This window comes from Prionailurus bengalensis, chromosome C1 (genome assembly GCF_016509475.1).
Source record: "Prionailurus bengalensis isolate Pbe53 chromosome C1, Fcat_Pben_1.1_paternal_pri, whole genome shotgun sequence".
Classification (NCBI taxonomy): domain Eukaryota; kingdom Metazoa; phylum Chordata; class Mammalia; order Carnivora; family Felidae; genus Prionailurus; species Prionailurus bengalensis.
In genome coordinates, this window is record NC_057345.1 from 166,561,746 (window position 1) to 166,586,047 (window position 24,302).

The 24,302-nt window shown below is 42.0% G+C and overlaps 1 protein-coding gene across 1 annotated transcript in view; it reads right to left on the reverse strand.

Moving 5' to 3' along the window:
• The window catches only part of PDE11A (phosphodiesterase 11A), a 367,330-nt gene that overhangs the window by 10,212 nt on the left and 332,816 nt on the right, over window positions 1-24,302 (reverse strand). Inside the window, exon 19 of the mRNA XM_043577142.1 lies at window positions 20,449-20,532. Coding sequence (XP_043433077.1) covers window positions 20,449-20,532 — 84 coding nt within the window. The remainder of the gene's footprint in view (window positions 1-20,448; window positions 20,533-24,302) is intronic.

Below are 24,302 nucleotides of genomic sequence, written 5' to 3' on the forward strand. Positions count from 1 at the left end.
TCAAAAATAAATAAACATTAAAAAAAATGATACCAGCTTTAAAATAAATCTTTAGTGTGTAATTTGCTCAAGTCAGAAAGTTAATAATAACCATGTACATATGTTATACACATACCTATGCCAGGCACTGTGTCCTACTGGGTTCTTCCAGGCTAGAATGCAATGGTCTTCAAAGGGCTCTAGCCTTATGACTTTTGCCCCCAGAAATAACCTGAGATTGAAACCCCCTATCAGACTTTGAACTGGTGGCTGGCATAAGGAAGTCTCAGCTTCCTCGGCACACAAAGTTGCTGCTGACACTCACTGGGCAGTACTCTTTACCCAAATTAATGAGGGCCAGAGATCAGCTAGCAGTCATCTCCATTCTCTTTGAACGCCCAGAGCCTGCCAAAGAGACTCTTTAAAAGGTTGGTCATTCTTAGCCTCCCATGTTATGGAGACTCAGAAAATGCTAACAGTAGATGCCAACTCTCTCTGGTGGCAAAGTCAGCAGGCCTATGGAATTTCAGCTTCCAAGGAAGGAATACTCAAAGGAATTGGGAGGCGGCATTCAGACAGCCTGCATTTTCCCTGTGGACCAGGTAAGCTCTGACAGAAAGGACAAACAGCAACTAGCTGTTACTCCCTCCTTAATGGAAGTTCAATATTACTCCATGTTTGTCATGTTCGGTGAGATGTTTTTTCCATTTGGAAAAATTTTTTCTATATATGTGATACCTACTCTGTAGATCTGTTATTATTCAGCAGTAACAGATTGGCTGTGTCCAAATTTTGCAAATGCCAAAAAATATTGTCAGATCTTTCTGAAAAATTTTTAGTGATATTTGAGATCTTAAAACCTAAATAATGTGAGGCAGTTACCCGAACAGCAGTAAAGATGATAGACCCACAGAGGTAATGCTTAGTATGAGGGCATGCGAGCTCATTAGAATCCAATGTAAGAATGATTCAGATCTGTAATCAGAATCCTAAGGGCACAGTCTGGCCAAGTGATAACACTGATGTTTGTAGCATTGACGTCTAATATCCTGAGAGCTAATTACAGTACTAGTAATAACTTAGAAAGAGATCCTTTTCTTTCCAAGGTGTGAGGCAGGTACCTGTAAAAATGACAATGCAAAAATGCGTGATGCAATTTTCTCTCTCTCTTTTCTTCCCTTTTCTGTCGTTTCCTTCCTGACCTCTTAGGTTACTTGTTTTGCTTATTTTACTTATATGCTCAAGGGATTCCTTTGTGGAAAATGATATTTACAAATGACATTAACATTCTGAATTAATGAGGCAGGAATTTTAGTCTCCTTGGACTAACAGCATTGTTATTTCCATTATATAGGGCAAGAGTCTTAAACATCTACAGGGCCAGGCCAGGACCGTTAATGAGAGAAATGGGCTTCACGAGACAGTTTGGAGGGTGAGGCCAATGGCAAATGGGATGTTTTACAGTTTTTTTAAAATTTTTTTACATTTGTTTATTTTTGAGAGAGAGAGAGAGACAGACAGACAGAGTGCAAGTGGGGGAGGGGCAGAGAGAGAGGGAGACACAGAACCAGAAGCAGGCTCCAGGCCCTGAGCTGTCAGCACAGAGCCCAACGCAGGGCTCAAACCCACGAACCACAAGATCATGACCTGAGTCTAAGTCGGATGCTTAACCGACTGAGCCACCCAGGCACCCCAATATTTTATAGTTTTAAAAACAGTGTTCAACTCAATGAAACATGTCTGCGGGATGAATCTATTCTGTGTGCTGTCCATCTGCCTGCTGGGACAGACAGTAAGACCATCTTGCCAAAATGAACAAACCCCTGGGTACTGAATGTGTCCCATGCTCCAGGCTCCACACGAGGACTTCCCCATACGTGGGCTGATTAAATGTCACAACAGCACTGTGAGATTGGTGTTGTGGATCCTGTTTTGACAGATGAGGAACCTTTGACTGGGGAAATTAAATTAAAGGAGCCAAAGTGTACATGGTGAAAATACAGCAGAGCTGGGATGTCAGTGGTGGCCTGCCTGAGGACAAAGTCCACGGTATCTTCCCATGAGGGACCTCACTGGGACGCTGGTATTGACAAGTGTCTCTTTCACCTAACTGCAGTGTCAGGAGAGTGGAGTGACTCTTGTTCTGGTGTTCGGGACACTGTCTCAGGACCAATCCACAGGAGGGAGACAGCTTCACTGGGGAATGAAGAAACACCACCTCCCAAACATTAAGTGTAGACAGTGAATCTTTTATCTGTGACTCATCTACTCTGCCCTGCCCTGGGAAAATAAAACAAGGGTTTTAAGTAGTAAATAACAGGCAGGCTCAAAGACAGCTTGCGTAAATGGGACAAGGAGAACCCGTCTCTTCTGTTATAATGAGCCCCTCTAGGATACTGTCCTAGGTTATCCTGTTGGTTGAGTTTTCAGAGCACATTGGTAGCTAATCAATCATGTTCACTATGTAGGCAACATCTGACTTGGAAGGAACAGCTGCTGACCCAGAAGCCACAGCCTTTGATGAATGGGGCTTCATATAAGAGGTGGTTGGAACGTGTAACTAAAACACAGCCACATGGTAACAATCCACCTCTCCAGGCACCAGAATATTTTCTGGTAAAACCATGCCACCTGAGATTTTACAGAAATATATAAAGTCTATTAATTTTTTTTTTTGCCAAGTTCAATGTGTAAGAAAGATCATTTAAACATTTTTAGTTTCTTGAGCTACAAGCATTTGTTTACTACACATTTTGTGTAGGCTTCTCATGTACCTTGAGTCCCAGAGTTCTCCAAACAGAATGGATGGGGTGCCTGCGTGGGAGAGGGTTGTACAAATACAGAATTGCAGTTCCATGCCCTTGGTGTGAATGGTGTTCTGAGAAAGGTACTATGGGGCCTTCAAGAATGGATTCTAGAATACTCTAGTAATATTTGCTCTTCTATTTTTTAGCTTATATTTAGGAGTCTTAAAAGATTCAAAACACTAATTATCAGTACTGATGAACTGCTTAGTGAGCATCATGCAGATGAATATGGAACATTTCTTGTGAGGCTTTAAAGGTGGTTCTCATGCCCAGTACCACATAAACTCAGGTTTGAGACAGGCAGGAGCTCTCAAAGCCTGTGCACCCCAGTGTCCTAGATCTACAGAGGACCGGATCCACAGCATCCGTGAGAAATGCAAGATCTTTGGAACAAAAATCCTCTATTACTTTGGTGGTCTCTCTCCATATAGTAAGAGAATCTTCTTTTTCTTAATTTTGTAAGATAATAAAGAAAGTGAGATTTTTGGAGAAAAAGAATAGGAAGACAAGGAAAGGAGTATTTTACACACACCACTGAGTGTAGGAGGAGGATGGTGTTTCACTAGCTGGCCTTCTCCTTGTCCAAAGAAAGAGGCCAATCTGTCCACTTAAAGGCCTGGTTGAGGGTATGTTATTGTGGCTCTTCTTTAATTACATTGCTAAGTTTCCAAAAAGCTAACATATGGAAAAAGTCTGTATGTGTGGGGATGGCAGGACCAAAACCCTGAATATTTTTTATTACATTATTAAGGTACAGTTTAAGGATGGGAACATTAGAATTTTATAAATAGAAACTTTCTAATGAGCAACAATTTTTTATCTTTTCAATGTTAGTGAGTTTTATAGTAATCTACCTTTCAAACATTGAGCATTTAAAATTAAATAAGCATCCCAGGGGCATCTGGGTGGCTCAGTTGATTAACACGTCCGATTCGGCTTAGGTCATGATCTCATAGCTCGTGAGTTCGAGCCCCACATCGGGCTCTGTGCTGACAGCTCAGAGCCTAGAGCCTGCTTCAGATTCTGTGTCTCCCTCTCTCTCTGCCCTTCCCCTGCTTGTTCTCTGTCTCTCTCTCAAAATAAATAAACATTAAAAATAAATTAAAAATAAATAGAATTAAATAAGCATCCCAAATAAAAAGACAAACTAAATTTGTTTTTGAACTAAATTCTGAAGCTTCTATGGAAAGATAAATAAAAATGCTTAGAAAATACTGAAAGATTAATGCTGAAGGTGACACTCGGCTTATCATTAAAACATTTAATTAAAGTAGTATGACTAGGTGACAGATTGATAGAACAGAATGGAAAGACTAAGAATAGAATTAAATTCAAAGGAATTTAGTATATGATAGAGGTGACCTTTTATTATTATTTTTATTGATGTTTTTCTTTATCTTTGAGACAAAGAGAAAGCACGAGCTGGGGAGGGGCAGAGAGAGAGGGAGACAGGAACTGAAGCAGGCTCCAGGCTGAGAGCAGAGAACCCGATGTGGGACTCGAACTCACAGGCAGTGAGATCATGACCTAAGCCAAAGTCAGAGGCTTAGCTGACTGAGCCACCCAGGTACCCGTAGGTGACCTTTCAAATCCTAAGGAAAAAGTCTAGTCAAAGCTGATGGGAAAACTGGGGGGCCATCTGAAAACCTAAAGTTGGATCCTGAGCTCAAACTTTACATCCAACAAAATAAAATACAACCAGATGAATCAGGGATACAAATATATATATATATAGACACACACACACAAGTACACACACACACACACACACACACAGACACACATAAAACATACATAAAATACTAAAAGACGGCCTGAGAAAAGTTTTTAAATTTTCTCATTTTACAGTGAGAAAATAATGCTACATAAGACATAAAATCCAGAAGCCATAAAAGAAAAGATTCATGAATGTGGCTGCACAAAATCAATGTATTTCTTTATCGCATAAATAAAGTGAAAACGTAAATGACAACCTGGGGAAAATATTTGCCACTTTGGCTACAGATAAAGGTATATTTCTCTAATACATAGTGAACCCTTACAAATGAAAAAGAAATGACCATCAGCTTACAAGAAAACAGAAAAATATGAAGAGATTACAGAAAAAAATACAAATGGCTCCTAAGTAAGTCTATACTAAAGATATGATGAGACTCATTTATGAGGCAGAAAATGCAAATAAAAACTACAATAAGATAGGATTTACAGTATCAAATTGGCAAAATTCCAGAAGTTTGAAAACACAGTGTATTGGTAAGGGTGTGGAGAGAGAGGCATCTCACATATTGGTGGTGGGAATATAAATTGGTTTGTTTACACTCTCCAGAGGAAAAGTTGGCAGCATCTATCAAAATTTCAAATGCCTGTATACCAAATGGCCAGTAATTCTACTTCTGAGTATGTATCCTACAAATAAAGTGTGAAGATGTTGCATTCACAAGGATATTTATTGCACAATGAACTATTAGAAACTATTAGGAATGACATCAGTGTCCTTAAATAATTAAGTAATTATTGGCCAAATATTTTATTCTCCATCTTTAAAACCTAATACTCTGTGACCATCAAAAAGATGGAGGCAGCTGCTGTGTGGGCACTGAAAAGGAAAATCTCAAAAATATATTAAGTGTGAAAAACGAGATATGGAGCAAGACATACTTATGCTCATATATGTACACATGCATATATACACATGTACACACACATGTATATACATATATATGAGCAGAGTGTGTGTGCATACATACTGTATTAGAAAGCACAGTGTATGAGCATTACGTATAAAATCAGTGTAAAGCCCACTGTACTTATGCTTTCCTACAGATTGTCTTTAGATGCATATACGGGAAAGTTGGTTAAAGGTGGTGGCCCTGAGGGAGGTGACTGGGAGACAGAAGTGTGAGGAAGGATCACTTTTCTCTAATACGTCTGTGCCTTTTGAATTCTGTTCACTGGATGTGTATAAACTCTTCAGCAGTAAAATATTTTATTCAAAAATTTTATCATGAACCGATAAAGGGAGCAGCAACCTTTGATCATGTGTTAGAATTATTAAATAACAGGTCATCCACCTGATGGTTAATGGTGAAAGAAGGCCTATAAGTACAAAGATAAAAAAGAGAAATGCTTACATGAAGATCAAAATAATTCAGTGTTTCACCACCACACTTCAGAAATTATTTCAGTACCTTAATTATACGTCACCCTAGTGTCATGTGTCTATTATTTGACAGTGTGATAACCCCTCCCCCACCCCACTCACCAGTCCACATCACAGATAAGGGCCGACTACCTCATTGATCCCAAACATTTCCTCTGAGAAGCGATCAATGTCCCCTGCCAGGCCATTAAATAGATTTTGAAAAACTCTTCAATCCGTATCAGTCTCATATCCTTATTTAGTTGCTCAAATTTGCCCTCAGCTGGGAATTGTCCAGGCAACTGTGATTCTGTTGTGTTCGCCACTCATTTGAAGGGCCCCATCCATCATCATTTCTAGGCCTTTTCTGATGCAATGTAGCTTGTTCTTTGTCTTTCTTAAAAACTGAATGGCTGTTAAATTATCCATTTATCTTCCTTCAGATTTTCTGTTCAGTTTCTCAGGCCCTCTCAGGGCTGTCTTTTCTACCTTGTTTGCTGACTTTTCATTCCATTTCCCCCGTTCTCCCAGGCATCTTGCTTCACCATGCTGTCCTTCCAAACAAACTCCCTGGTTTGATCTGCTTTCTGCTTGTTTGCAATCTGCATCACTACTCAGGATAGCTTTGAGAACTTTGAGATAATATGTTTCCAGTTTTCCCCATAGATGGCAGGGTGTATTGGACAAACCATAACCGAAGGGAAAAGTCTAAACCAGCTTTGCCACTGTTAAGTTGGGTCACAAGGGACCTTTCAGGGTTTCACCTTCCCGACCTGTAGATGATCTGCAAGCTCACTTCTAGTCAAGTGTCTTCGGATCACAACAGCATCTCCTTTCTGTGTAGGTAAGGTAGACCCACTAAGGACGTGAGGTTTGTGTAATGTTAAGGCTCGCACACACACTCCTCAGGGGCAGCGAGCGGGAACCCAGATTTGGAAGCAGAAAGAATCTAAGCTCTGTCACTTAATATCTGTGTCTTTTCTCCAGCCTCAGCTTTCACATCTGAAAAGAGGACAATAGTAATATCTGGCTTGATATCGCTAAGAGGATTAAATCAGGTGATGCTGGGAAAGTCTGGTGCCTGGCACACAGTAAGTGCTCAGGAATGTTGTTAGTGAGCTAGGCAGTTTGGCTGTTATCATCCAAATTTACAACACAGGCCACTGAAGCTTAGAGGTGATATTAATGGCAGTAACAATGTATGGAGTGCTTTAACGTTTGATGTTTACTCTTCCCAAAGCATTTCCACATGCCTCAGCTCCTTTGGTTCGGACTCTTGGAAAGGGTGATGTTAACTATCACCAATTCCCTTTGCTCCAAGAAGAGAGTTACTTTGCAAGGCCAAAGACGTTTAAAAAGTAGAGAGTGGAGTTACTCTCAGTCAAACCTACAAACCTGTGGAGATCACCATAAAAAGAAGTCTGAGGATAGCAAGCTTTAGGTTTTATGAGTGTAGAGGGCAGATTTGAAAGAGGATGGTTATAAAAACACTCAGCATCTCCTGCCTGGTCTTAGGTCTCATTTCTGTTTCCCTCCGTCTCTTACTTCTCTGTAGGTCTCTGTGGCTCTTTCTCCTTTCCTGTTTAGTTTTTGGCTGGTCAGGGCATCTGTAGCACTAAGATTACAGACGACGTATTAAGTCAAGGACGTGGAGAATTACTCTTCCTTTTCCATTATTTTATGGTTCTATAGTTTATCCCTCCCTTTGCTTGTAGGAGGCAGCCGCTCATACGCTGAAACTCCCCCTAATTCACTGGGGCGATTGCGAACAGCAAGTATAACCTCCCTAGTTTCTCAGGCGTGAAATAAAGACAGAAATGCTAACACCCGCCACAGGGCAACTCCGGAATGGCGGGTTATTTCAGGGCACGCCGAAAGCACCAGATGCGGAGGGAACGCAAGATCTTCCTAGCGGAACCCACTCTTTCCCATTTCCCCGTACCCTGGATGTGTTGCTCAGGCCGACCCGTGGGGGCTCCAAGCAGCTGAGTAACAGCTTGCACCAGAGCGGAGGTGGGTGGCACTGAACATGCGCTGGGCACGACTGCTGAGTAACAGAGACAATGAACGCAAGTAAGTCTAATGTGCCAATAAAGGAAAATGCAAAGGGTCCTCCGGAGCTGCGGTATCTACCTCCTGGGAGTAAAGAGGGGTTTACCGGGAGCCTGTCATCCAAGCAGCTTCCTAAAGTAACAGTAGGGTTTTCTGGGGGAGAAGACGGAAAGGTAGGTACATGTGGCAGTGATAGCTGTGTGAGCAAAGGCACAGGGTGCGAGCGTGCATGCACGTGCGCGCGCGCATGTGTAACGTCAGTGGAGAAGCACTTTGGGAAATGGCTGGTGGCCAGTTACATCCAGAGCACAGGGAGGTCAAAGGTACCAGCTTAGAGTTTTTCCTCCAGTGATGGGGAGAGAGGGTCTGAAGGACCCACAGCCAAAGCTGCTTTAGGAAGGTAACTCCAGTGTTTATTTGGAACATCGGACCGAGGGGGTGAAGCGGGAGAGCGGCTGCTGAGCCTGACAAGGTCTGAGTGGTGGCAGCTGGCAGTGGGGACAGTTAGGAGAACCCTTCTTAGTAGAGGGTCCAGGGGAGGGAGAAAAATCATGATGTGGCAACTGGAAAATAATAACCCCACATTTGGTCTCGTTTTAGAACATATTTCTTGTCTTATTGAGATATTAGGGTTTTTTGAAGTTGGCTTTTTTTTTTTTTTGTATTTACTGTTTATTCTGAATTCCTTTTTGCCTTTGTGTTTCTTGATTTGCTTCCATTCCATCACAGTGGAGGCTTTCCTGAAACGTACTGTGGCCCTTACCTGTTTGCATACTTCAGAGCAAGGCACTGAGACCATCCACGGCATTGTGCCCAGTGGGGAGGAGAGGCAGGAGAGGCTGTCGCTGACCGGTGGGCTTCATTTGAAGGGCATCGTATGGGGGGAGTTGACTCTTTCACTGAGAGCATCCTAGGTGCAAGTACATGAGGATCTTTTCTCTGAGGCCACCGTTTCCCTAAAAAGGAATCCTACTTTGCTGCTTCTGGACATGTCTGGCCGCTGGTGTCCTGGGTACAGGGGGATGGGGTCCAGCCAGTCATTCAATAGGCTTTTAATTTGAGCCACGAATTCTCCAAATGAGGGCTCTGTGGGAAGAGCTCTCTGGCCTCCTGACTTGACAGCGGTTGCATGGGTGGTTTACCTGGCTGTGAAGGTAGTGAGAGGTTCCTGAGACTCCATTTGCCAACTTTTAACCTTTCTGCTTATTTCTAGGCTCATGCCTCAACCTCACTGCTGTGGATCAGATTGTATCCCCCTAAAAGACACTCTGGTACCTGGAGATGTGACCTTTTTTGGAAATAAAGTCTTCACAGATGGAATCAAGTTAAGATGAAGTTATATTGGATTGGATGAGCTCTAAATCCAATGGCTGGTGTCCTTTCAGAAGGTCACGTGAAGACACAGGGACACGGAGACACAGGAGAATGTCACGTGAAGACACAGGGACACGGAGACACAGGAGAATGTCACGTGAAGACAGAGGCAGAAACTGGAGTGATGTATTCAGAAGCTAAGGAATGCCAAGGATTTCTGGCAACCACCAGAAGCTAGGAGAGAGGCATGGAACAGATTTTCTCTCAGAGCCTCCAGAAGGAATCAACCCTGCCACACCTTGATTTCGGACTTCTCACTTTCAGAACTGTGAGATTTACTGTTGTTGGACGCCCCCCAATTCGTTATACTTTGTTAGACAACACTAGGAAACTAATGTATCTTCTCTTGACTTTACTTGGCCCCTTTGAGTCCTGAGCCTCTCAGGAGCTTCTTCTGAAAGACAGATCAGCTCACTTCTGTCTGCAGACATTCTGGGATGTTACTGCCTTTCCAGCTTTCGATATTTGAAGAGATCTTATTTCCTCTCACATTCTGTTGTCCTTGGGAATTTTTTTTTTTAAAGAAGTACAACTTCATTATTTCTAATCCCACTTAGTAGTATCAAATAAAATATTGAACAAAGGTGCTCATTTCAGAATTATCTCTTTTAGAAAAAAGAAAAAAATTAGGTAATGACTGAATAAATTATGACAAGTCAATTGATTGGAATTCTAGGCTGCTGTTTCAAAGGATGGCATGAAAATTACGGTTGGAATGAACCTCACATTAAGTGACCACATCACAATACTCTAGAATCTCTGGGTAAATTTGTGTTTATGTGTGGATAATAGTGTAGAGGGGCATCACAGGAAGAAGAGAGTGTGAGGTCCTTATTTCTACTAACAACCTGCTCTTGACGATTCAAGTATTCTGTAAGGCAATATGTTTTCTCTCCTGTGTTCCTTATTTCCTCCTGAGTCTTCACTAGCAGAGTCCTTAACATACCTACTTACATGAACAGTCTGTTCAAGGAAATCTAGGTTTTTTTTCTATCATGTTCCTCAAAAGTTTTTCACCCTCTTCTCATTACCCAAGAATGTTTATATCTTTAAAAATTTCCTCTATTATTATATTAATAGAATTCTCTGAAGGATGAGGAGATAAACTAATGAGGCCAGTCTGCCACATTTTATTGGCAATGTCAACCCACTTTGCCAGTGAAAGTGTCAGATCAAGGACAGCTTGACATAACATACTTCTGAGAGAGTTTTCTGCAGTAACCAGTGAAACAGAATCCATTAGCCCATTTGGTCTTCTAGGAATTGCTCTCCCTGGAATCTCTACTCTGGCCCCTATATCCTTCCTTATGAAGGATTCAGGGTTTTATTTCGTAAATGGGAAGTTTACAAAGGTAGAGCACTCCTGGGCAGAATGGAATTGCCTTTTACCTCCTCAGAGCAGTGCAGTGAGAAAAAGCCATAGATGAAGGCAGAGAGGACTTGGACTCAAATTTCTGGCTCTACCCTGTAAAAAACTGCTTCATTCGGATTAAGTCCATTAGCTTCTCTAGCTTTCACTTTCCTCACATGTTAACCTAGACCATTAGATATTATAGGATCCAGAATGAAGTTTTTTCTTCTTTCACAGTTAGGATCAAATTCAACTGTGTATGTAAAAGCACCTTGTAAACACAGTCAGTATCCAATAAATGTCTGCCTTCTGAAAAAATGTGCATAAGGATACCCCCATCCATGTCTGTCAGGACTCTAATACTGAACTTCTTTTCCAAGTGCTCAGTCTGGTAGAAGTCTTTAACTTCATTTTAGATCGTGGCTAACAGAGTCAACTGTTGGGACGCCATATTGGTTGGTACATGAGGTTGAGAGCCTGGCCCTCTCTGGTCACATTGCCATAGACCATCTGCTTGCTAGATAAGGCAATGTGCTCTGAGTGACTTAATATTTTTATGGCTGCAGCTCAGATAATTAAATATAGGAGTGGTGATGGCTGAGCATCCAGATAGTCCTCCTTGAATTCTCTTAGGAAACATTTAGAGTAGTACAGAAGATTCTGTTTGGCAATAGCATAATAAGAATGCTTTATGTTTATCTCATGCCTCACTTCCCAAGAGCTCAGGCAATGCTGACCTTCCAAATGCACATTAAATTGCAGAAATTTCGGAGAGGCACTTACAGTGCAAAAAACAATCTTTAAAAGAGGCCTTGATTCATCTCCTGGTAGAAGAATGCAATTTTCTTTCTCTCTCTCTCTCTCTCTCTCTCTTTCTCTTCCTCCTTCCCTCTCTCCCTGTCTCTCTTCCTCTTTTTCTGAAGAGATTCAAAGAAGAAAGAGCCATGAAAAGGAGGTAAATCAGCTTTTAAAATATGTTTTGTAGAGGAGCTAAGAAGCAAGGTAAGACAGCATTCCAGGCCTTGTGTGGACTTGTGGCTAAGTCATTTTCAGCTTCATGATTCCAGAACAGAAACACTTTTAAAAAGAGTTATTTATGCTGGCCAGCCAGATAAGGAGAAGTAGATCTTATCTTAAATTCTACCTTCAAAAGCCTTACTAGGTAATATATTATCTATTTTTTTTTTGCCAGATTCCAGCATTTTAATATGGATTCATGATGGCAGTTTTGAGTTTACCTGACACCTGTCATGCTCAATGCAAGCAGTGACATGAACTTGAATGCTCTTCTACCAGTAAGCCCTCTCTGCTGTTCAGCACACGATGATGTGATGCTTGTAGTGGTAACTGTTTGGAGATGTAGGATCTAAAAACTCTTCTAAGTCAAAGAAAGATTACATTTTAATCATAATAAAGTTACCATGTTTTATTATAATTTCATGAAATCACATTAAAGTACACTATAAGTTCTTGAAATCCATGTACATGTGCTAGCTCTATTAAGGGTGAATATTAAAATAACTAGGGGCATCTGGGTGGCTCAGTTGATTAAACATCGTACTCTTGGTTTCAGCTCAGGTCATGATCTCATGGTTTGTGGGATCGAGCTCCACATCGATCTGTGCTGTCAACACAGAGCCTGCTTGGGATTCTCTCTCTCTTTCCTCTCTCTCTCCTCTCTCTCTGACTCTTCCCCCGACTCATGCGTGCACGCTCTCTCAAAATAAACATTTCAAAAAAATAAAATAACTAGAGGACTATATTTTCTGCCAATGCAGGGTAAGAGAAACTTTCACGTATTTCCTAGTTGAAAAAGTCGAAGCCCTGAAAAATTCATGGCTATAAACTAGCCTTTTTATGTTAGAATTAAGGGCCAATTCAACCATGATGAGAACTAACGACTTTCTAAAAAGATATCATAGGCCATATACTTCAGGTTATGGGCAGGGATAGAACGGTGCAGACTCGGATGAGAGGTTTTATATATTTATGGATGATAATGTAACATGACGTTGTAACTCTCCTTCGCACATTCCACTGCTTATAATTGATTCTGTGGTGCTGCGCTCATCATTCACTCGGTTTCTTCATTCACTTGTTCCGCAAACGTTTACGGAACAGTTCTGGTAAACTCTGTGCTAGGCACTGCGCTGGGTACCAGGAATAGGGTGTCCCAAGAAACTCGTGTAACGGGGGGAGGGAGCCAGCCAGCCAGCCAATCACAATACGAGTGTTACGTGTGATTATGAGAAGACAGAGCTCCGCAGAAATGTCCAGGTGGGGGAGGGATTAGGTTTTCCAGGCAGAAAGGAGCAGAAGGGTAGCCAAAGGCAAGGGAAGAGAGACAAAAGGGCTGTGAGTCCTGTGCTTTGGGGCAAAGGGAGCCTGCGTGAGGAAGAGGGTAGGGTGACAGCAGATGAAGCCAAGAGGCAGGGGGCCTCAGCGAAGGTGGCCCTGAAATACCAAAGTGAGAAATCCGGAAGGGATCTTATAGATGCTGGTAGTACCTGAGGTTTATAATCAGGGGTGCCATGGTCCAATATTTATTTATTTATTTTAAAATTTATTTTAGGGGCGCCTGGGTGGCTCAGTGGGTTAAGCATCTGACTTCAGCTCAGTTCAGGATCTTGCAGTCTGTGGGTTTGAGCCCCATGTTGGGCCCTGTGCTGACAACTCAGAGCCCGGAGCCTGCTTTGGATTCTGTGTCTCCCTCTCTCTCTGCCCCTCCCCTGCTCGTTCTCGCTCTCTCTCTCTCTCAAAAATGAATAAATGTTATAAAAAATTTTTAAAATAATAAAATCTATTTTATTTATTTTGAGAGTGTGTGTGAAAGCGAGCAGGGGAGGCGCAGAGAGAGGGAGAGAGAGAATCCCAAGCAGTCTCCGTGCAGTTGGCGCAGAGCCCATTGTGCGGCTCAAACTCACAAACTGTGAGATCGTGATCTGAGCTGAGATCAGGAGCCAGATGCTTAACCGGCTGAGCCACCCAGGCACCCCCATGATCCAATTTTTTTTAAAAGGAAGTTCACTTTGCCAAAAGTTTGGAGGACAGACCATAGTGAAGGGGCTTAGAAACTACATAAAACTGACACTTTCAAATGTTTACATTTCTCTTCCATTCATATCTGGCTAATAGTACATGGAAAACGTTGAAGTAAACAGGTTTTACTATCAGCACTCAGATTTGGGAATGGTGTATGTGACAAGGACAATATTTTGAACATATTAAACCAATGTATATTTGTTCTGCTTGAATCGTCACGCCTATGGTTCCCCGCCCATCAACTCAGTAGGCTTCCCTCCTGCAGGCAAATGGTGGATCCCGTTAGAAACAGCAAGCTGTCATCATTCAGCGTTGAGAGAGAATAACCCTGAATGCCAACTTCGTATGGTGAGAAAGGGGGTTTCTAAATTCCAGAATTCTCCTTTACCTATTAGGAACCAAATCTGGCCAAGTCAGATCATCACATCTGGCCACAAAGCTCTAGTGTGGACAGCACAGGGGACACCATATAAGGATAGTTCCCATTAGACAAGGAAAAGGAAATTAAAACACTTCCACTGTGGGGGTGAGGGATGGGGACGGGGGAAGAGAGAAAAGAGAGAGAGATAATGGACAGAGACAGAAAGGGAGGGTGGGGAGAAAGGGAAAATGAGAAGTGAGTTCCTTGTTCCTTCCCTGTTCCTTGGGAGATGAAGCCTGGCAGGGGGTCAGGGGAGGGCTTGTCTCTTGAATCTCAGAGTCTAATTCAGGAAAGTGATAGAATTTACTAGAACAAGTTGGCACTACCCAGGCGGCTTATTAGAAAGTGCCAAGGAAATTGTGTGGACAGCACAGTGAGGAGAAAGTAGCTGGGAGTTCACCGGTGGCCCACAGGAGCTGAGCACTCAGGCGAGAAAAGCAGGTGACTAGATCTGACCAGAAAGCTGCTAGGGGCTTGCCACGAGAGGTTCCTACCAGGACCACAGACTTCAGCAGCCAGAGCGAGTGGCCAGGCCCTGGGCGGAGTGCATATCACACCCATGGTCACCTAGAGGCCAGCATGGCATCACACCGAGCCCTGACTACCAGCTCTCCATGAACCCGGTGAGACCTAACAGGCAGTATGTGTGTTTGGGCCTTTCTCCCCAACGCTTACAGAGTGTTCACAAGGATAGGGGAGGGAGCCCCCCCCCCCCCCCCCCCCCCCCCCCCGCCCGATGCCTGGATGGCAGCTGGGGAGAAGACATAGCTCTGATTTGGAACTGTTCATATTTCAGTCCTCCCAAAGGTCTGTTCCAACAAGAAAAAATTGTGATACCTTAATTGTCAAGTTTAAGCGCAGTCCCTGCACGCCTATCCTGCCCACATCACCAGGAAAAGGTGGAGCCAGATAGATAAATTATAAAGAAAATAGGAACTTATTTCCCTCGCTTTCCTTGAGGCTTCTTGAGTTATACATGATGTCATTCCTTGTAAAGACAAGAAACTAGCCCCAACTATTTCTTCCTCTCATCCATAAGAATGCTAAATATTATAGACAAAGCATTGATAGAAAACCTATTTGGGTGGTATCCTTTTTTAAAAAAAAGTATCTGATGCAATTGTTCTTCTCTGGATCCACATTCTATCCCTTGTAGGTTTTTAAGAGAAGATGATATTATATTCTAACTAGTGACTCAGTAGCTCATTACTTATTCTTTTTTAAAAAACTGGACACAAAGCATGAGCCATTTGGGGAATATTAAGTTGTGTTTAAAGAACTTCTACTGGTGTCCAGAAAAATTGTCTTAGCACTTTACATCCTCTTTTCCAATTTACCAATTCTAATTCCCAGTCTTCACAATCTCAATTATAAAGATTCTTTTCTCTCTCCCTTCAGAGAGCTTATTAATTGCATCAGGTGAAGGTATTTTTCAAAACGACTATTACAACTGAAGGCAGAAAAAAGGTCAAAAGTTACTGTAATCAAAACATCAGAAGCCCTGCCTGTTGAAACTCCTTGGCATTTTAATAAAGAGGCAATACGCTTGCAGAACTAGACAGGGAATTGTTCCAGCTAGATCCTGTCCAGGTCAAGCCCTTTTGAAATATCTGTGGAAAAAATCCACCTCCAAGTCAAGAACCTGTTTGGGATGGGCTGCAAATGCGATTATGTTCATAATAACAATTAAATCCCTCAATCCTTAACAACAGAAGATTTATAATGCCTCTATGCATCATTGAAATTCTAGGTACACTGAGGTTTGATTAAGTCAAGAATGAAAACAAAGGGCAAAAACTGAGCTCGCTATTGCAAAGAGAAGCTCAGTGTGATGCTGTCACATCAGGCTTTCTGTTTATCCCTAAGGCTGGTACAGCAGTGGCTTCAAAGTTTGATGGTGTCTTTTTTTCTTTTTCTTCTTTCTTTCTTTATATTTTTTTCTCCCTCCAAAGATGTTGAGCAGCAGGCTAATGGATCCCAGCAGGGTGCAAAGACAGCAGAAAGCATGGGAATCAGATGTCAATGTGTTCCTCCAAGATACCCTGCTAGGACGGAGCTAACTAACTGGGCTCTCGTCTTCTCTTGGGGCACACGCTCTGATGGGTCCCTGCCCACTCTTGACTTCCTATATGCTTCCGGATTGAAATGCTGTCACAGATAAATCATGACTTCTGCCTGTTAGGACCATTTTCTATTTTTTTCAAAGAAAAGTTTGGAGCCATCAGATTAAAAAGACAAGCAAGTTCTGGAGAATTATATACTCACATGTAAATATTAGTGTCGCATCTCTCTACAATATAACTATCTGTCAATCTGGGAGTGTTCTGGGCATGCTCCTTCTCCACGCACCACTTTGTTTATATATTTTTATGTATTTTCTGGCAGTCACTTCCAGTCAATCACTAGATTACTTAGGTAACTTCCTAACGAATAGATTTTAGGAGGATTGGAGGAGTTGGCCTGCTTCTCCTTCAACATTGGCCCTACCTGGAAGTTGAAGTTGTCTCAGAGATAAGAGTTTCAGTTTTACATGCAGTGGGCATCCAAAATGTAGTTTGTGTGAGTTCCCACCTAGCACACTAGTAAGTAGCCCTTGAGGCACCCGAGACTATAGATAATCTATCCTTGGCTTGGAGGAAGGACAAAACTCCGCAAACTGGAGTGAAAGAGGAAAGTGCTTGATCTATTTTGAAGTTTGACGTATGCACAAGCTTTTCAACACCATGAAGGGAAACCACTTCACCCAGTGAAAGTCAATGAAGTCAAAAAGCTGTACTAAAACCAAATTTGTATCCACCACTCAGCTCCCTCTCTACCCTGCTACTAAACTCCTTCTGCATTCCACCTTCAGGCCATCAGCCCAGTGCTTCGGTGAGCTTCCACCCTCGCTAGAGGGCGCTCTCCACACTGCTCCCCTGCAGGAGATCCCAGCTCTCTCCACGAGTATCTATCTGCCTCAGGTTCTACATGAGGTTTCCAGCCACCCAAACCGCTCCACCTTGGGGGCAGGGTCCTGGCCATGAAAAGGAACATTCTTTGTCTCATCTGTACTATTCTGTATCCTCTTCCCCTGCGCCCAGACTGACCTAGCAAGGCCACCCTGGATTTCTACACTCTACATAATTCAGACCATGGCATTTCAGATAATCCCTTTTTGAGATTCTGGCCACCTGCATACTTTCCCATCTGCTTTCTATTTTCTCAGGCTCTTTATGACTGCACTTGCATGTTTGAAACCTCAATCTTCCCTTTTGGCAACAACCTGAGTTCCTGCAGACTTTTGCAGGAACTAGTGTCATACCAGTGACTGCTCTTGCTTGGTGAGTTACTTCCTCAACGTTTTGTATCTTTGCACTAATGGTGATTCCTGCCCACTGACTGATTCCATTTCAGCTCCAGGGCGCAACAGTGAATGTCAGATTGCCCATTTAAATAACGGACAATCCCCTTCTCCCCCAACTGTGTGAGATGGCACAAAATAGGGACTCTCAGAGAGGACACTTAAAATCATTCAGCAAAGTTTCAGTTTGAGGGCTTTTTGAAATACTGGTTTCAAAGACTTATAAAGAATTTACAAATAAAATCTGTGTTATTTTTAAAAATAAGTGATGATAAGACATTTAAAATGAACATGATTTTCATACTTTGCTAGCTGAGAAGACATAGCAGCAGAAATGAACATATTTTAAAAAAATCTTTTTAATTAATTAATTTTGAGAGAGACAGAGACAGCATGAAGGGGGAGAGGCAGAGAGAGGGAGAAACAGAATCCCAAGCAGGCTCTGCACTGTCAGCACAGAGCCTGATGTAGGGCTCAAACCCATGAAACCACGAGATCATGACATGAGTTGAAACCAAGAGTCGGACGCTTAACCAACTGAGCCACCCAGGTGCCTCTGAACATGAACTTTTATAAACAACTCCTTCTACACTCCTCTTTACAATGCCATGATTCTCTCGTTAGTTTAATAAGAAAAGATTGTGGAAGAAATACCCAGCAGAGGTGGAATGGGTGGTAGAAAGACCACTATACCAAAACCAAGGCCACGGATATGTGGGACACAACTCTAACTTGGTGGGAATGTCACTTAAAACTGCTCTATGTTAATTTTCTGTGGATAAAAATAGCAGGTGTATCTAATCTCACAGACAGGGAGTAAAGTAAAACAGATGTGGAAAATCAAGAATGATAGATAATGTGATGTGGTATTACTCCCTAAATTCTGGAAAGTGCTAGTTTCGATTTCAATTTCAAGTAGTTTCCTTTTTAACCTGAAGATTTCAAAGTACTTAATAGAAAGTATAAGATAAGCCCAAAGAATTGAGAATCAGATGCAAAACAATGAAATTAGCATGGAAAAGCCCATGAGAATCCTTGCCAGCATTTATTATAACCAATCACATAGGAAGGATATGTGGACTTTGGGTCCATTCCAAAGAAGCTTTGCAAACTAATACCGAAAATTTATCAGTCCCACAATTACAAGTCTTCGTCCTCCTAAGCTTTACCCACCGTAAAAGGAATTTACTAATTGCAAAAATTCATCCCATTTATTGCCTCAGTGGGCACAGGAAACTGAATAAATTATAAATAATTCAACATGGGTAGTCAAGGCGAATTTAGCAAAACAAGATATATCTGACCCAACAGCTGTGGGCTTTGTACCTGGGCACCCAGCTTATGCAGAGATACCAGAGAAGCAAGGGTGGGAGGAGCAGACAGAAAGAAAAGAAAGTCAAGAAGCCTCTTATAATAAAGTGTACGTTACTCTTGATTTTTTCACCCAAGTTTTCATTATTAAACAAGAGCATTATGTGCCATTTATAGCTAAAATAATGTACTTAAGATTATTTTAAAACTTTGATTTTATGCTATCATGTATTGAATGGTTCATGTAAAACAAAGATATGAATTTTGGTGTTTTTTGCTGTTGATAGTCATTAAAAAGTTTCATTTCTATCTTCAAGATAGTATTCTAGGATTTTTTTTTTTTTTTTTTTTTAGTGTAATGTGACAGGGCTCAGCAGCTCCTAAAAGTGTTGAAAACGAAGTGGTAGATAAGCCTGAAACTTAATGGTTGTGAGGTCCTTAAAAACCAATACTGTGTTTTTAATGGAGTTACACAGAGTGAGAAACTAACGCGGTTTTGCTTTCCCTGCATGTGTTTCTCACTTTGAAGTTGGAAAAGCAGCTCAGTCTGATTGAGCGAGGTAGGGGGTAAAGAACTCGCCAGGTTTTACACATGAAAGCAAATGCTTAGTAGCAGAATTAAAAGCCAATGAACACTAAACCCTTAGTGTTAACTGGTGCCGATCCTAATCTGTACTCAAAAAGTGGAGTGTGAACATTCAAAGCCCATGACACTTGTCTCCTTGCCAGAAGCAGGGTCCCGACCACCAGGCAGCGGCATTTGTCACATGCGTCTCAGAGAGAGGCAGAGCTTTCCCATGGAAGATTCTTTCAAAAACTCTGTGGCCCAGACCATGCGATCAGGACAGAAGGCCAGGTGTCATGGTTTCATGGAACTCTTGTGTTCGTAGGATATTAGTAAAAGTGAAAGAAAACTTGTAAAACAAAAATGAAGAAGATTTCCACAGTCAAATGTTTGAGAAATTTGGCATTGATCAAAGTTGAACATGTTTCTTTCCTGAGGGACTCCTCTGAGCCTTCAGGTTCCCTAGTTGTTGGGCCTGAGAGCTCTTTTTGAAGAGATATCTATTAGGCTATGGCTGGATACTTGTGTTCCACAGGGCACAGTTTGGGAAATACTGAGGTAAAATTTTTTTTTTTTTTAACATTTTTATTTATTTTTTTTGGGACAGAGAGAGACAGAGCATGAACGGGGGAGGGGCAGAGAGAGAGGGAGACACAGAATCGGGAACAGGCTCCAGGCTCCGAGCCATCAGCCCAGAGCCTGACGCGGGGCTCGAACTCACCGACCGCGAAATCGTGACCTGCCTGAAGTCGGACGCTTAACCGACTGCACCACCCAGGCGCCCCAAAATATTTTTAATCCTGGTTTATAGATGGGGGCATCAAGGCCCATGGAGATTATATCCTAGAAGGAGAACTCAGGTCTCTGGCCTCCTAGCACTAACTTTTCCTAGGAGACAGTCAGAAATCTGAGAAAAGATTGACCACAGCCAAAGTTCTTAGCAATACACTTACCCTGGAAAGGTCTCCTAAAACTAACGTTTCTGAGAGTACATACACTCTTCTTTCCTGGCTCAGTCAGGACATGCACCGCCAACTCCTTCCCCCCACCTCCCAAATCCTGAGTACCTGATACAAAGGCATACAGATGCTATCAATCCACTCCAATTGTAACCGAGGCAGTTCATCTTTCCGGTTCCGGTCAAAGATAGCCTAGAATGGGGGAGGAGAAGCTTGTCTTTATTACTCTGGAGTATTTTACAGGTGCTTTGTCAACACTTTGCCACAGTGATCCAATTTTTACCAACCGAACACTTCACAAATCACAATCAATCTTTACATGTACTTTCTTTCCCTTTATCTGTGATGAGAAAGAAAGTATTTTCACCTCTTTTTATGAGATTTGTAAGCGAATTTATTTGAACTTTATAGCACGCAACTCCTTGGGGCCAAAATCTGTCTTCAGATACAGGTAATGGCCACTAAATCAAGTCATCAGTTCACTGGGAATTGGGTATGAGTCAAGGGGAAGGGGATATGTTTCATTGCCACAAAAATAATGCAGGCTTTTATTTTTATAGTGAAAGAAGGTGGGATAGATGAGAAAAGATCCTTAAAAGCAGTTTCATTTTAAACAGAAACTATTTGTATTCATTTTTCAGGGTGGGGTGTGGGTTTGACAACTGTGTTTTTCAATAAGCTTCTCTCATTAATAGATTCCTAAATTTTTATCTATCATTGGATGGATGATGGTGGCAGGTACCCATTCTCTCCTCACTCCCAGGCTTTAAACTTCATGATATTACAATGTTTAGAAATTTTAGGTATACTTTTTTGAGAAAAAGAAGGGACATATATCTGTTGGGCAGACATAAAAAGGGAAACAATCAGTTGGAATTGGGGGCTAAGGGGGATTCTTGAACAAACACTGCCAGTTCTACTCCCTTAAGAATGTCCCTGTCTTTGCTATCAAAGAATAAGGCCAGGGTCTGAGAAGTGACCTTTCCCTGCATTCCTGTCTTAGAGTAGGTTTGGTCTTTACAGAGATAGTGGGTGACATCCACATCATCTCGGCATTCACACAGGTCATGAAGGAAGATCCAGGACTTTCCCTTGGTCTGGAGATGTTGCACAATCCAGCACCCTTCAGACTTATCAATGAGGGTGGAAGTGGGCAGGACAGAAATCACCAGCTGCCAGGGCTCACAAGAAGACATAAGAGTGCTGCTGAGGGAAATATCTCCAAAAAAATCTCCAGTCAGAGAAGGTCACTGACTCCCGCAGGCTCTTCTCATCCTTGTCTTGCAACATGAAATGTGAAATACCAGGAAAGAGGACTAGGGTCTGCTGGGGGAAGGAGTGGTTCTTGTGAACTGCATGAGTCTTTGTCCAAAATGTTCCTTTAAAAATATTATTCTAGGGACGCCTGGGTGGCTCAGTCGGTCAGGTCATGAGCTCACAGTTCATGGGTTCAAGCTCTGCATTGGGCTCTGTGCTGACAACTCGGAGCCTGGAGCCTGCTTTGGATTCTGTGTCTCCCTCTCTCTCTCTCTCTGCCCCTACCCCTGCTCATGCTGTCTCTCAATTTCAAAAATAAATAAATAAATATTAAAAAATAATATTCTGTTATCTACTCTTCAGTGCTCATTGCTATCTGACATTTCCTTATTTACTTAATTACTGTTTCTGGTGTATAGAATTGTGTTGTTGTTTTTTTTTTTTTAAATTCAGTGTCAGTGGTTTTTAGTATATTCACAATTAGTTGTGCAACCATTACTATAGTCAATTTTAGCACATTTTTATCACCCCAAAAAGAAATCTCGTATCAGTTAGCAGTCACTCCTCAACTCCCCCAAGGCTCTACCCTTAGGCAACCAGTGATCTGTTTTCTGTTTGTATAGATTTGGTTATTCTGCACATTCACATAAATGGAATCGTATGACACGTGGTCTTTTGTGACAGGCTTCTTTCACCACGCATGATGTTCTCAAGGTTCATTCCTGTAACATGCATCAGCACTTCATCCCTTTTATGGCCAAATGATACTACATTTGGTATGTACATTTGGTATGTATGGTATAGATCACCATATTTTATTTATCCATTCATCAGGTGATGGGCATTTGGGTTGTTCCCACTTATCGGCTATTATGAATAATGTGAACATTCACGTACAAGTTTCTATGCAAGTGTATGTTTTCATTTCTCTTGGGGATATACCTAGAGGCAGAATTGCTGGGCCATGTGCTGAAGCCAATGTTTAATGTTTTCGTTAATTGTCAAACTGTTTTCCAAAGCAGCTGCATGACTTTATGTTCCCATCAGCAGTGTGGGAAGTTCCAGTTTCTCCACATCCTCACCAACACTTGTTTTTGTCTATCTTTTTAATTGTAGCTAGTCCCTGTGAAAGTGGTGTCTCATTGTGGTTCTGATTTGCATTTCCCTGATGACTAATGATTTTGAGCATCTTTTCATGTGCTTATTGGCCATGTATGTATCTATATATACATATATAGATATTCATTGGAGAAATATGTATTCAGATCATTTTCCCTTTTAAAAAATTGGGTTGTCTTTCTATGAATTGTAATAGTTCTCTATATATTCTAGATACCAGGCCCATATCAGATAGATGATCTGCAAATAATTTCTCTATACTGTAGGCTGTCTTTTCATTTTCTTGATAGTGTCCTTTAAGATGCAAAGTTTCACAGAGGGCAATGGCTCCTGCATCTCCTCCTTTTTGTGTACTCCACTCAGTTCCTACAGAAAATGGACACCCAGACAACTCCCACCCCTGGCCTGGCATCAAGAGACCGCCAACAAGAGTTGTGGCATAGGGCAGTGGTTCCGGTTTAAGGAGACTGGCCGGGGCCCTTCCTTGCTCCCCCACCCCCCTCAAGCTCCCCCCACTCCCACCTTGTCATGCATTGTGCGCTTGTCTTCCTACACTCTACACAGCCATTGTGGCAGGCAAACACTCCCCTCACCCTCCATTTTCCCCACTACTGCAGCCACCTCCTGGCCTGTTGCTATAGAGCCTACCTGTGTCAATAAACAACAGCTGAAGTAAAAAAAAAAAAAAAAAAAAGATGCAAAGTTTTAAATTTTAATGAAGCCCAATTTATCTATTTTATTTTTCAGAAGATTTATACCTTGTTTTCTTCTAAGAGTCTCATATAGTTTTAGCCCTCACATTTAGGTCCATGATCCACTTTGAGATTATTTTGAGGTTTGGTGACAGGGATCTAGCGTCATTCATTTGCATGTGGATATCCTGCTGTCCCTGCACTATTTGAGAAGACAGAAGACTGACCCCATTGAATTGTCTTAGCATTCTGTTGACAGTTGGCCATACTGTAAAAGTTTCTTTCTAGACTAGTCACTTCTCAATAAATGTTTTTGAGTGCAAGTGTGAGATAGCACATTGATTGTCCTGTGCTTTCCTTTTACAGCCTTTTGCATCTTGTAGTTGATTATGAGTGATTATTTATATAATGTCTATCTTTCCCATCAGTTGACAGCTTTGCTCATGGCTGGATGCACAGTGCCCAGCTTCACGCTCGCTACCCAGAGGTGCTCGAGCATGTTTTACTAACTGACTCACTGCTGCTACTATTAACCCTTGGCTGTGGTCTAGATTAGCCGTTGTCTTCAGAAAGTTACCCTGATGACCTCTAGGACCGTGACACCAGATGGAGGGATTCCCAGACAATTTTCTCCCTAAACATCAAAGAATAAAAGACACACAACTGGTGTCACCTCTGCGTGCATGCATTTCCAGACATCTTTGGGAAAGGACTAATGAGAAATACCCCTGCCACAGCAGCCAGGAGACTGTCATTGGCCATGTTGAGTAGCCTTTTGCGAGGAGAGAGTAGCATTTAGTGCTATGTTTCCACCGCAAAATTAATTTCATTTATGTGTTCAGCGAACGCCTTACCTGAGTGTACAAAGCCTCCTTAGTGCTGCGTCACTGCACT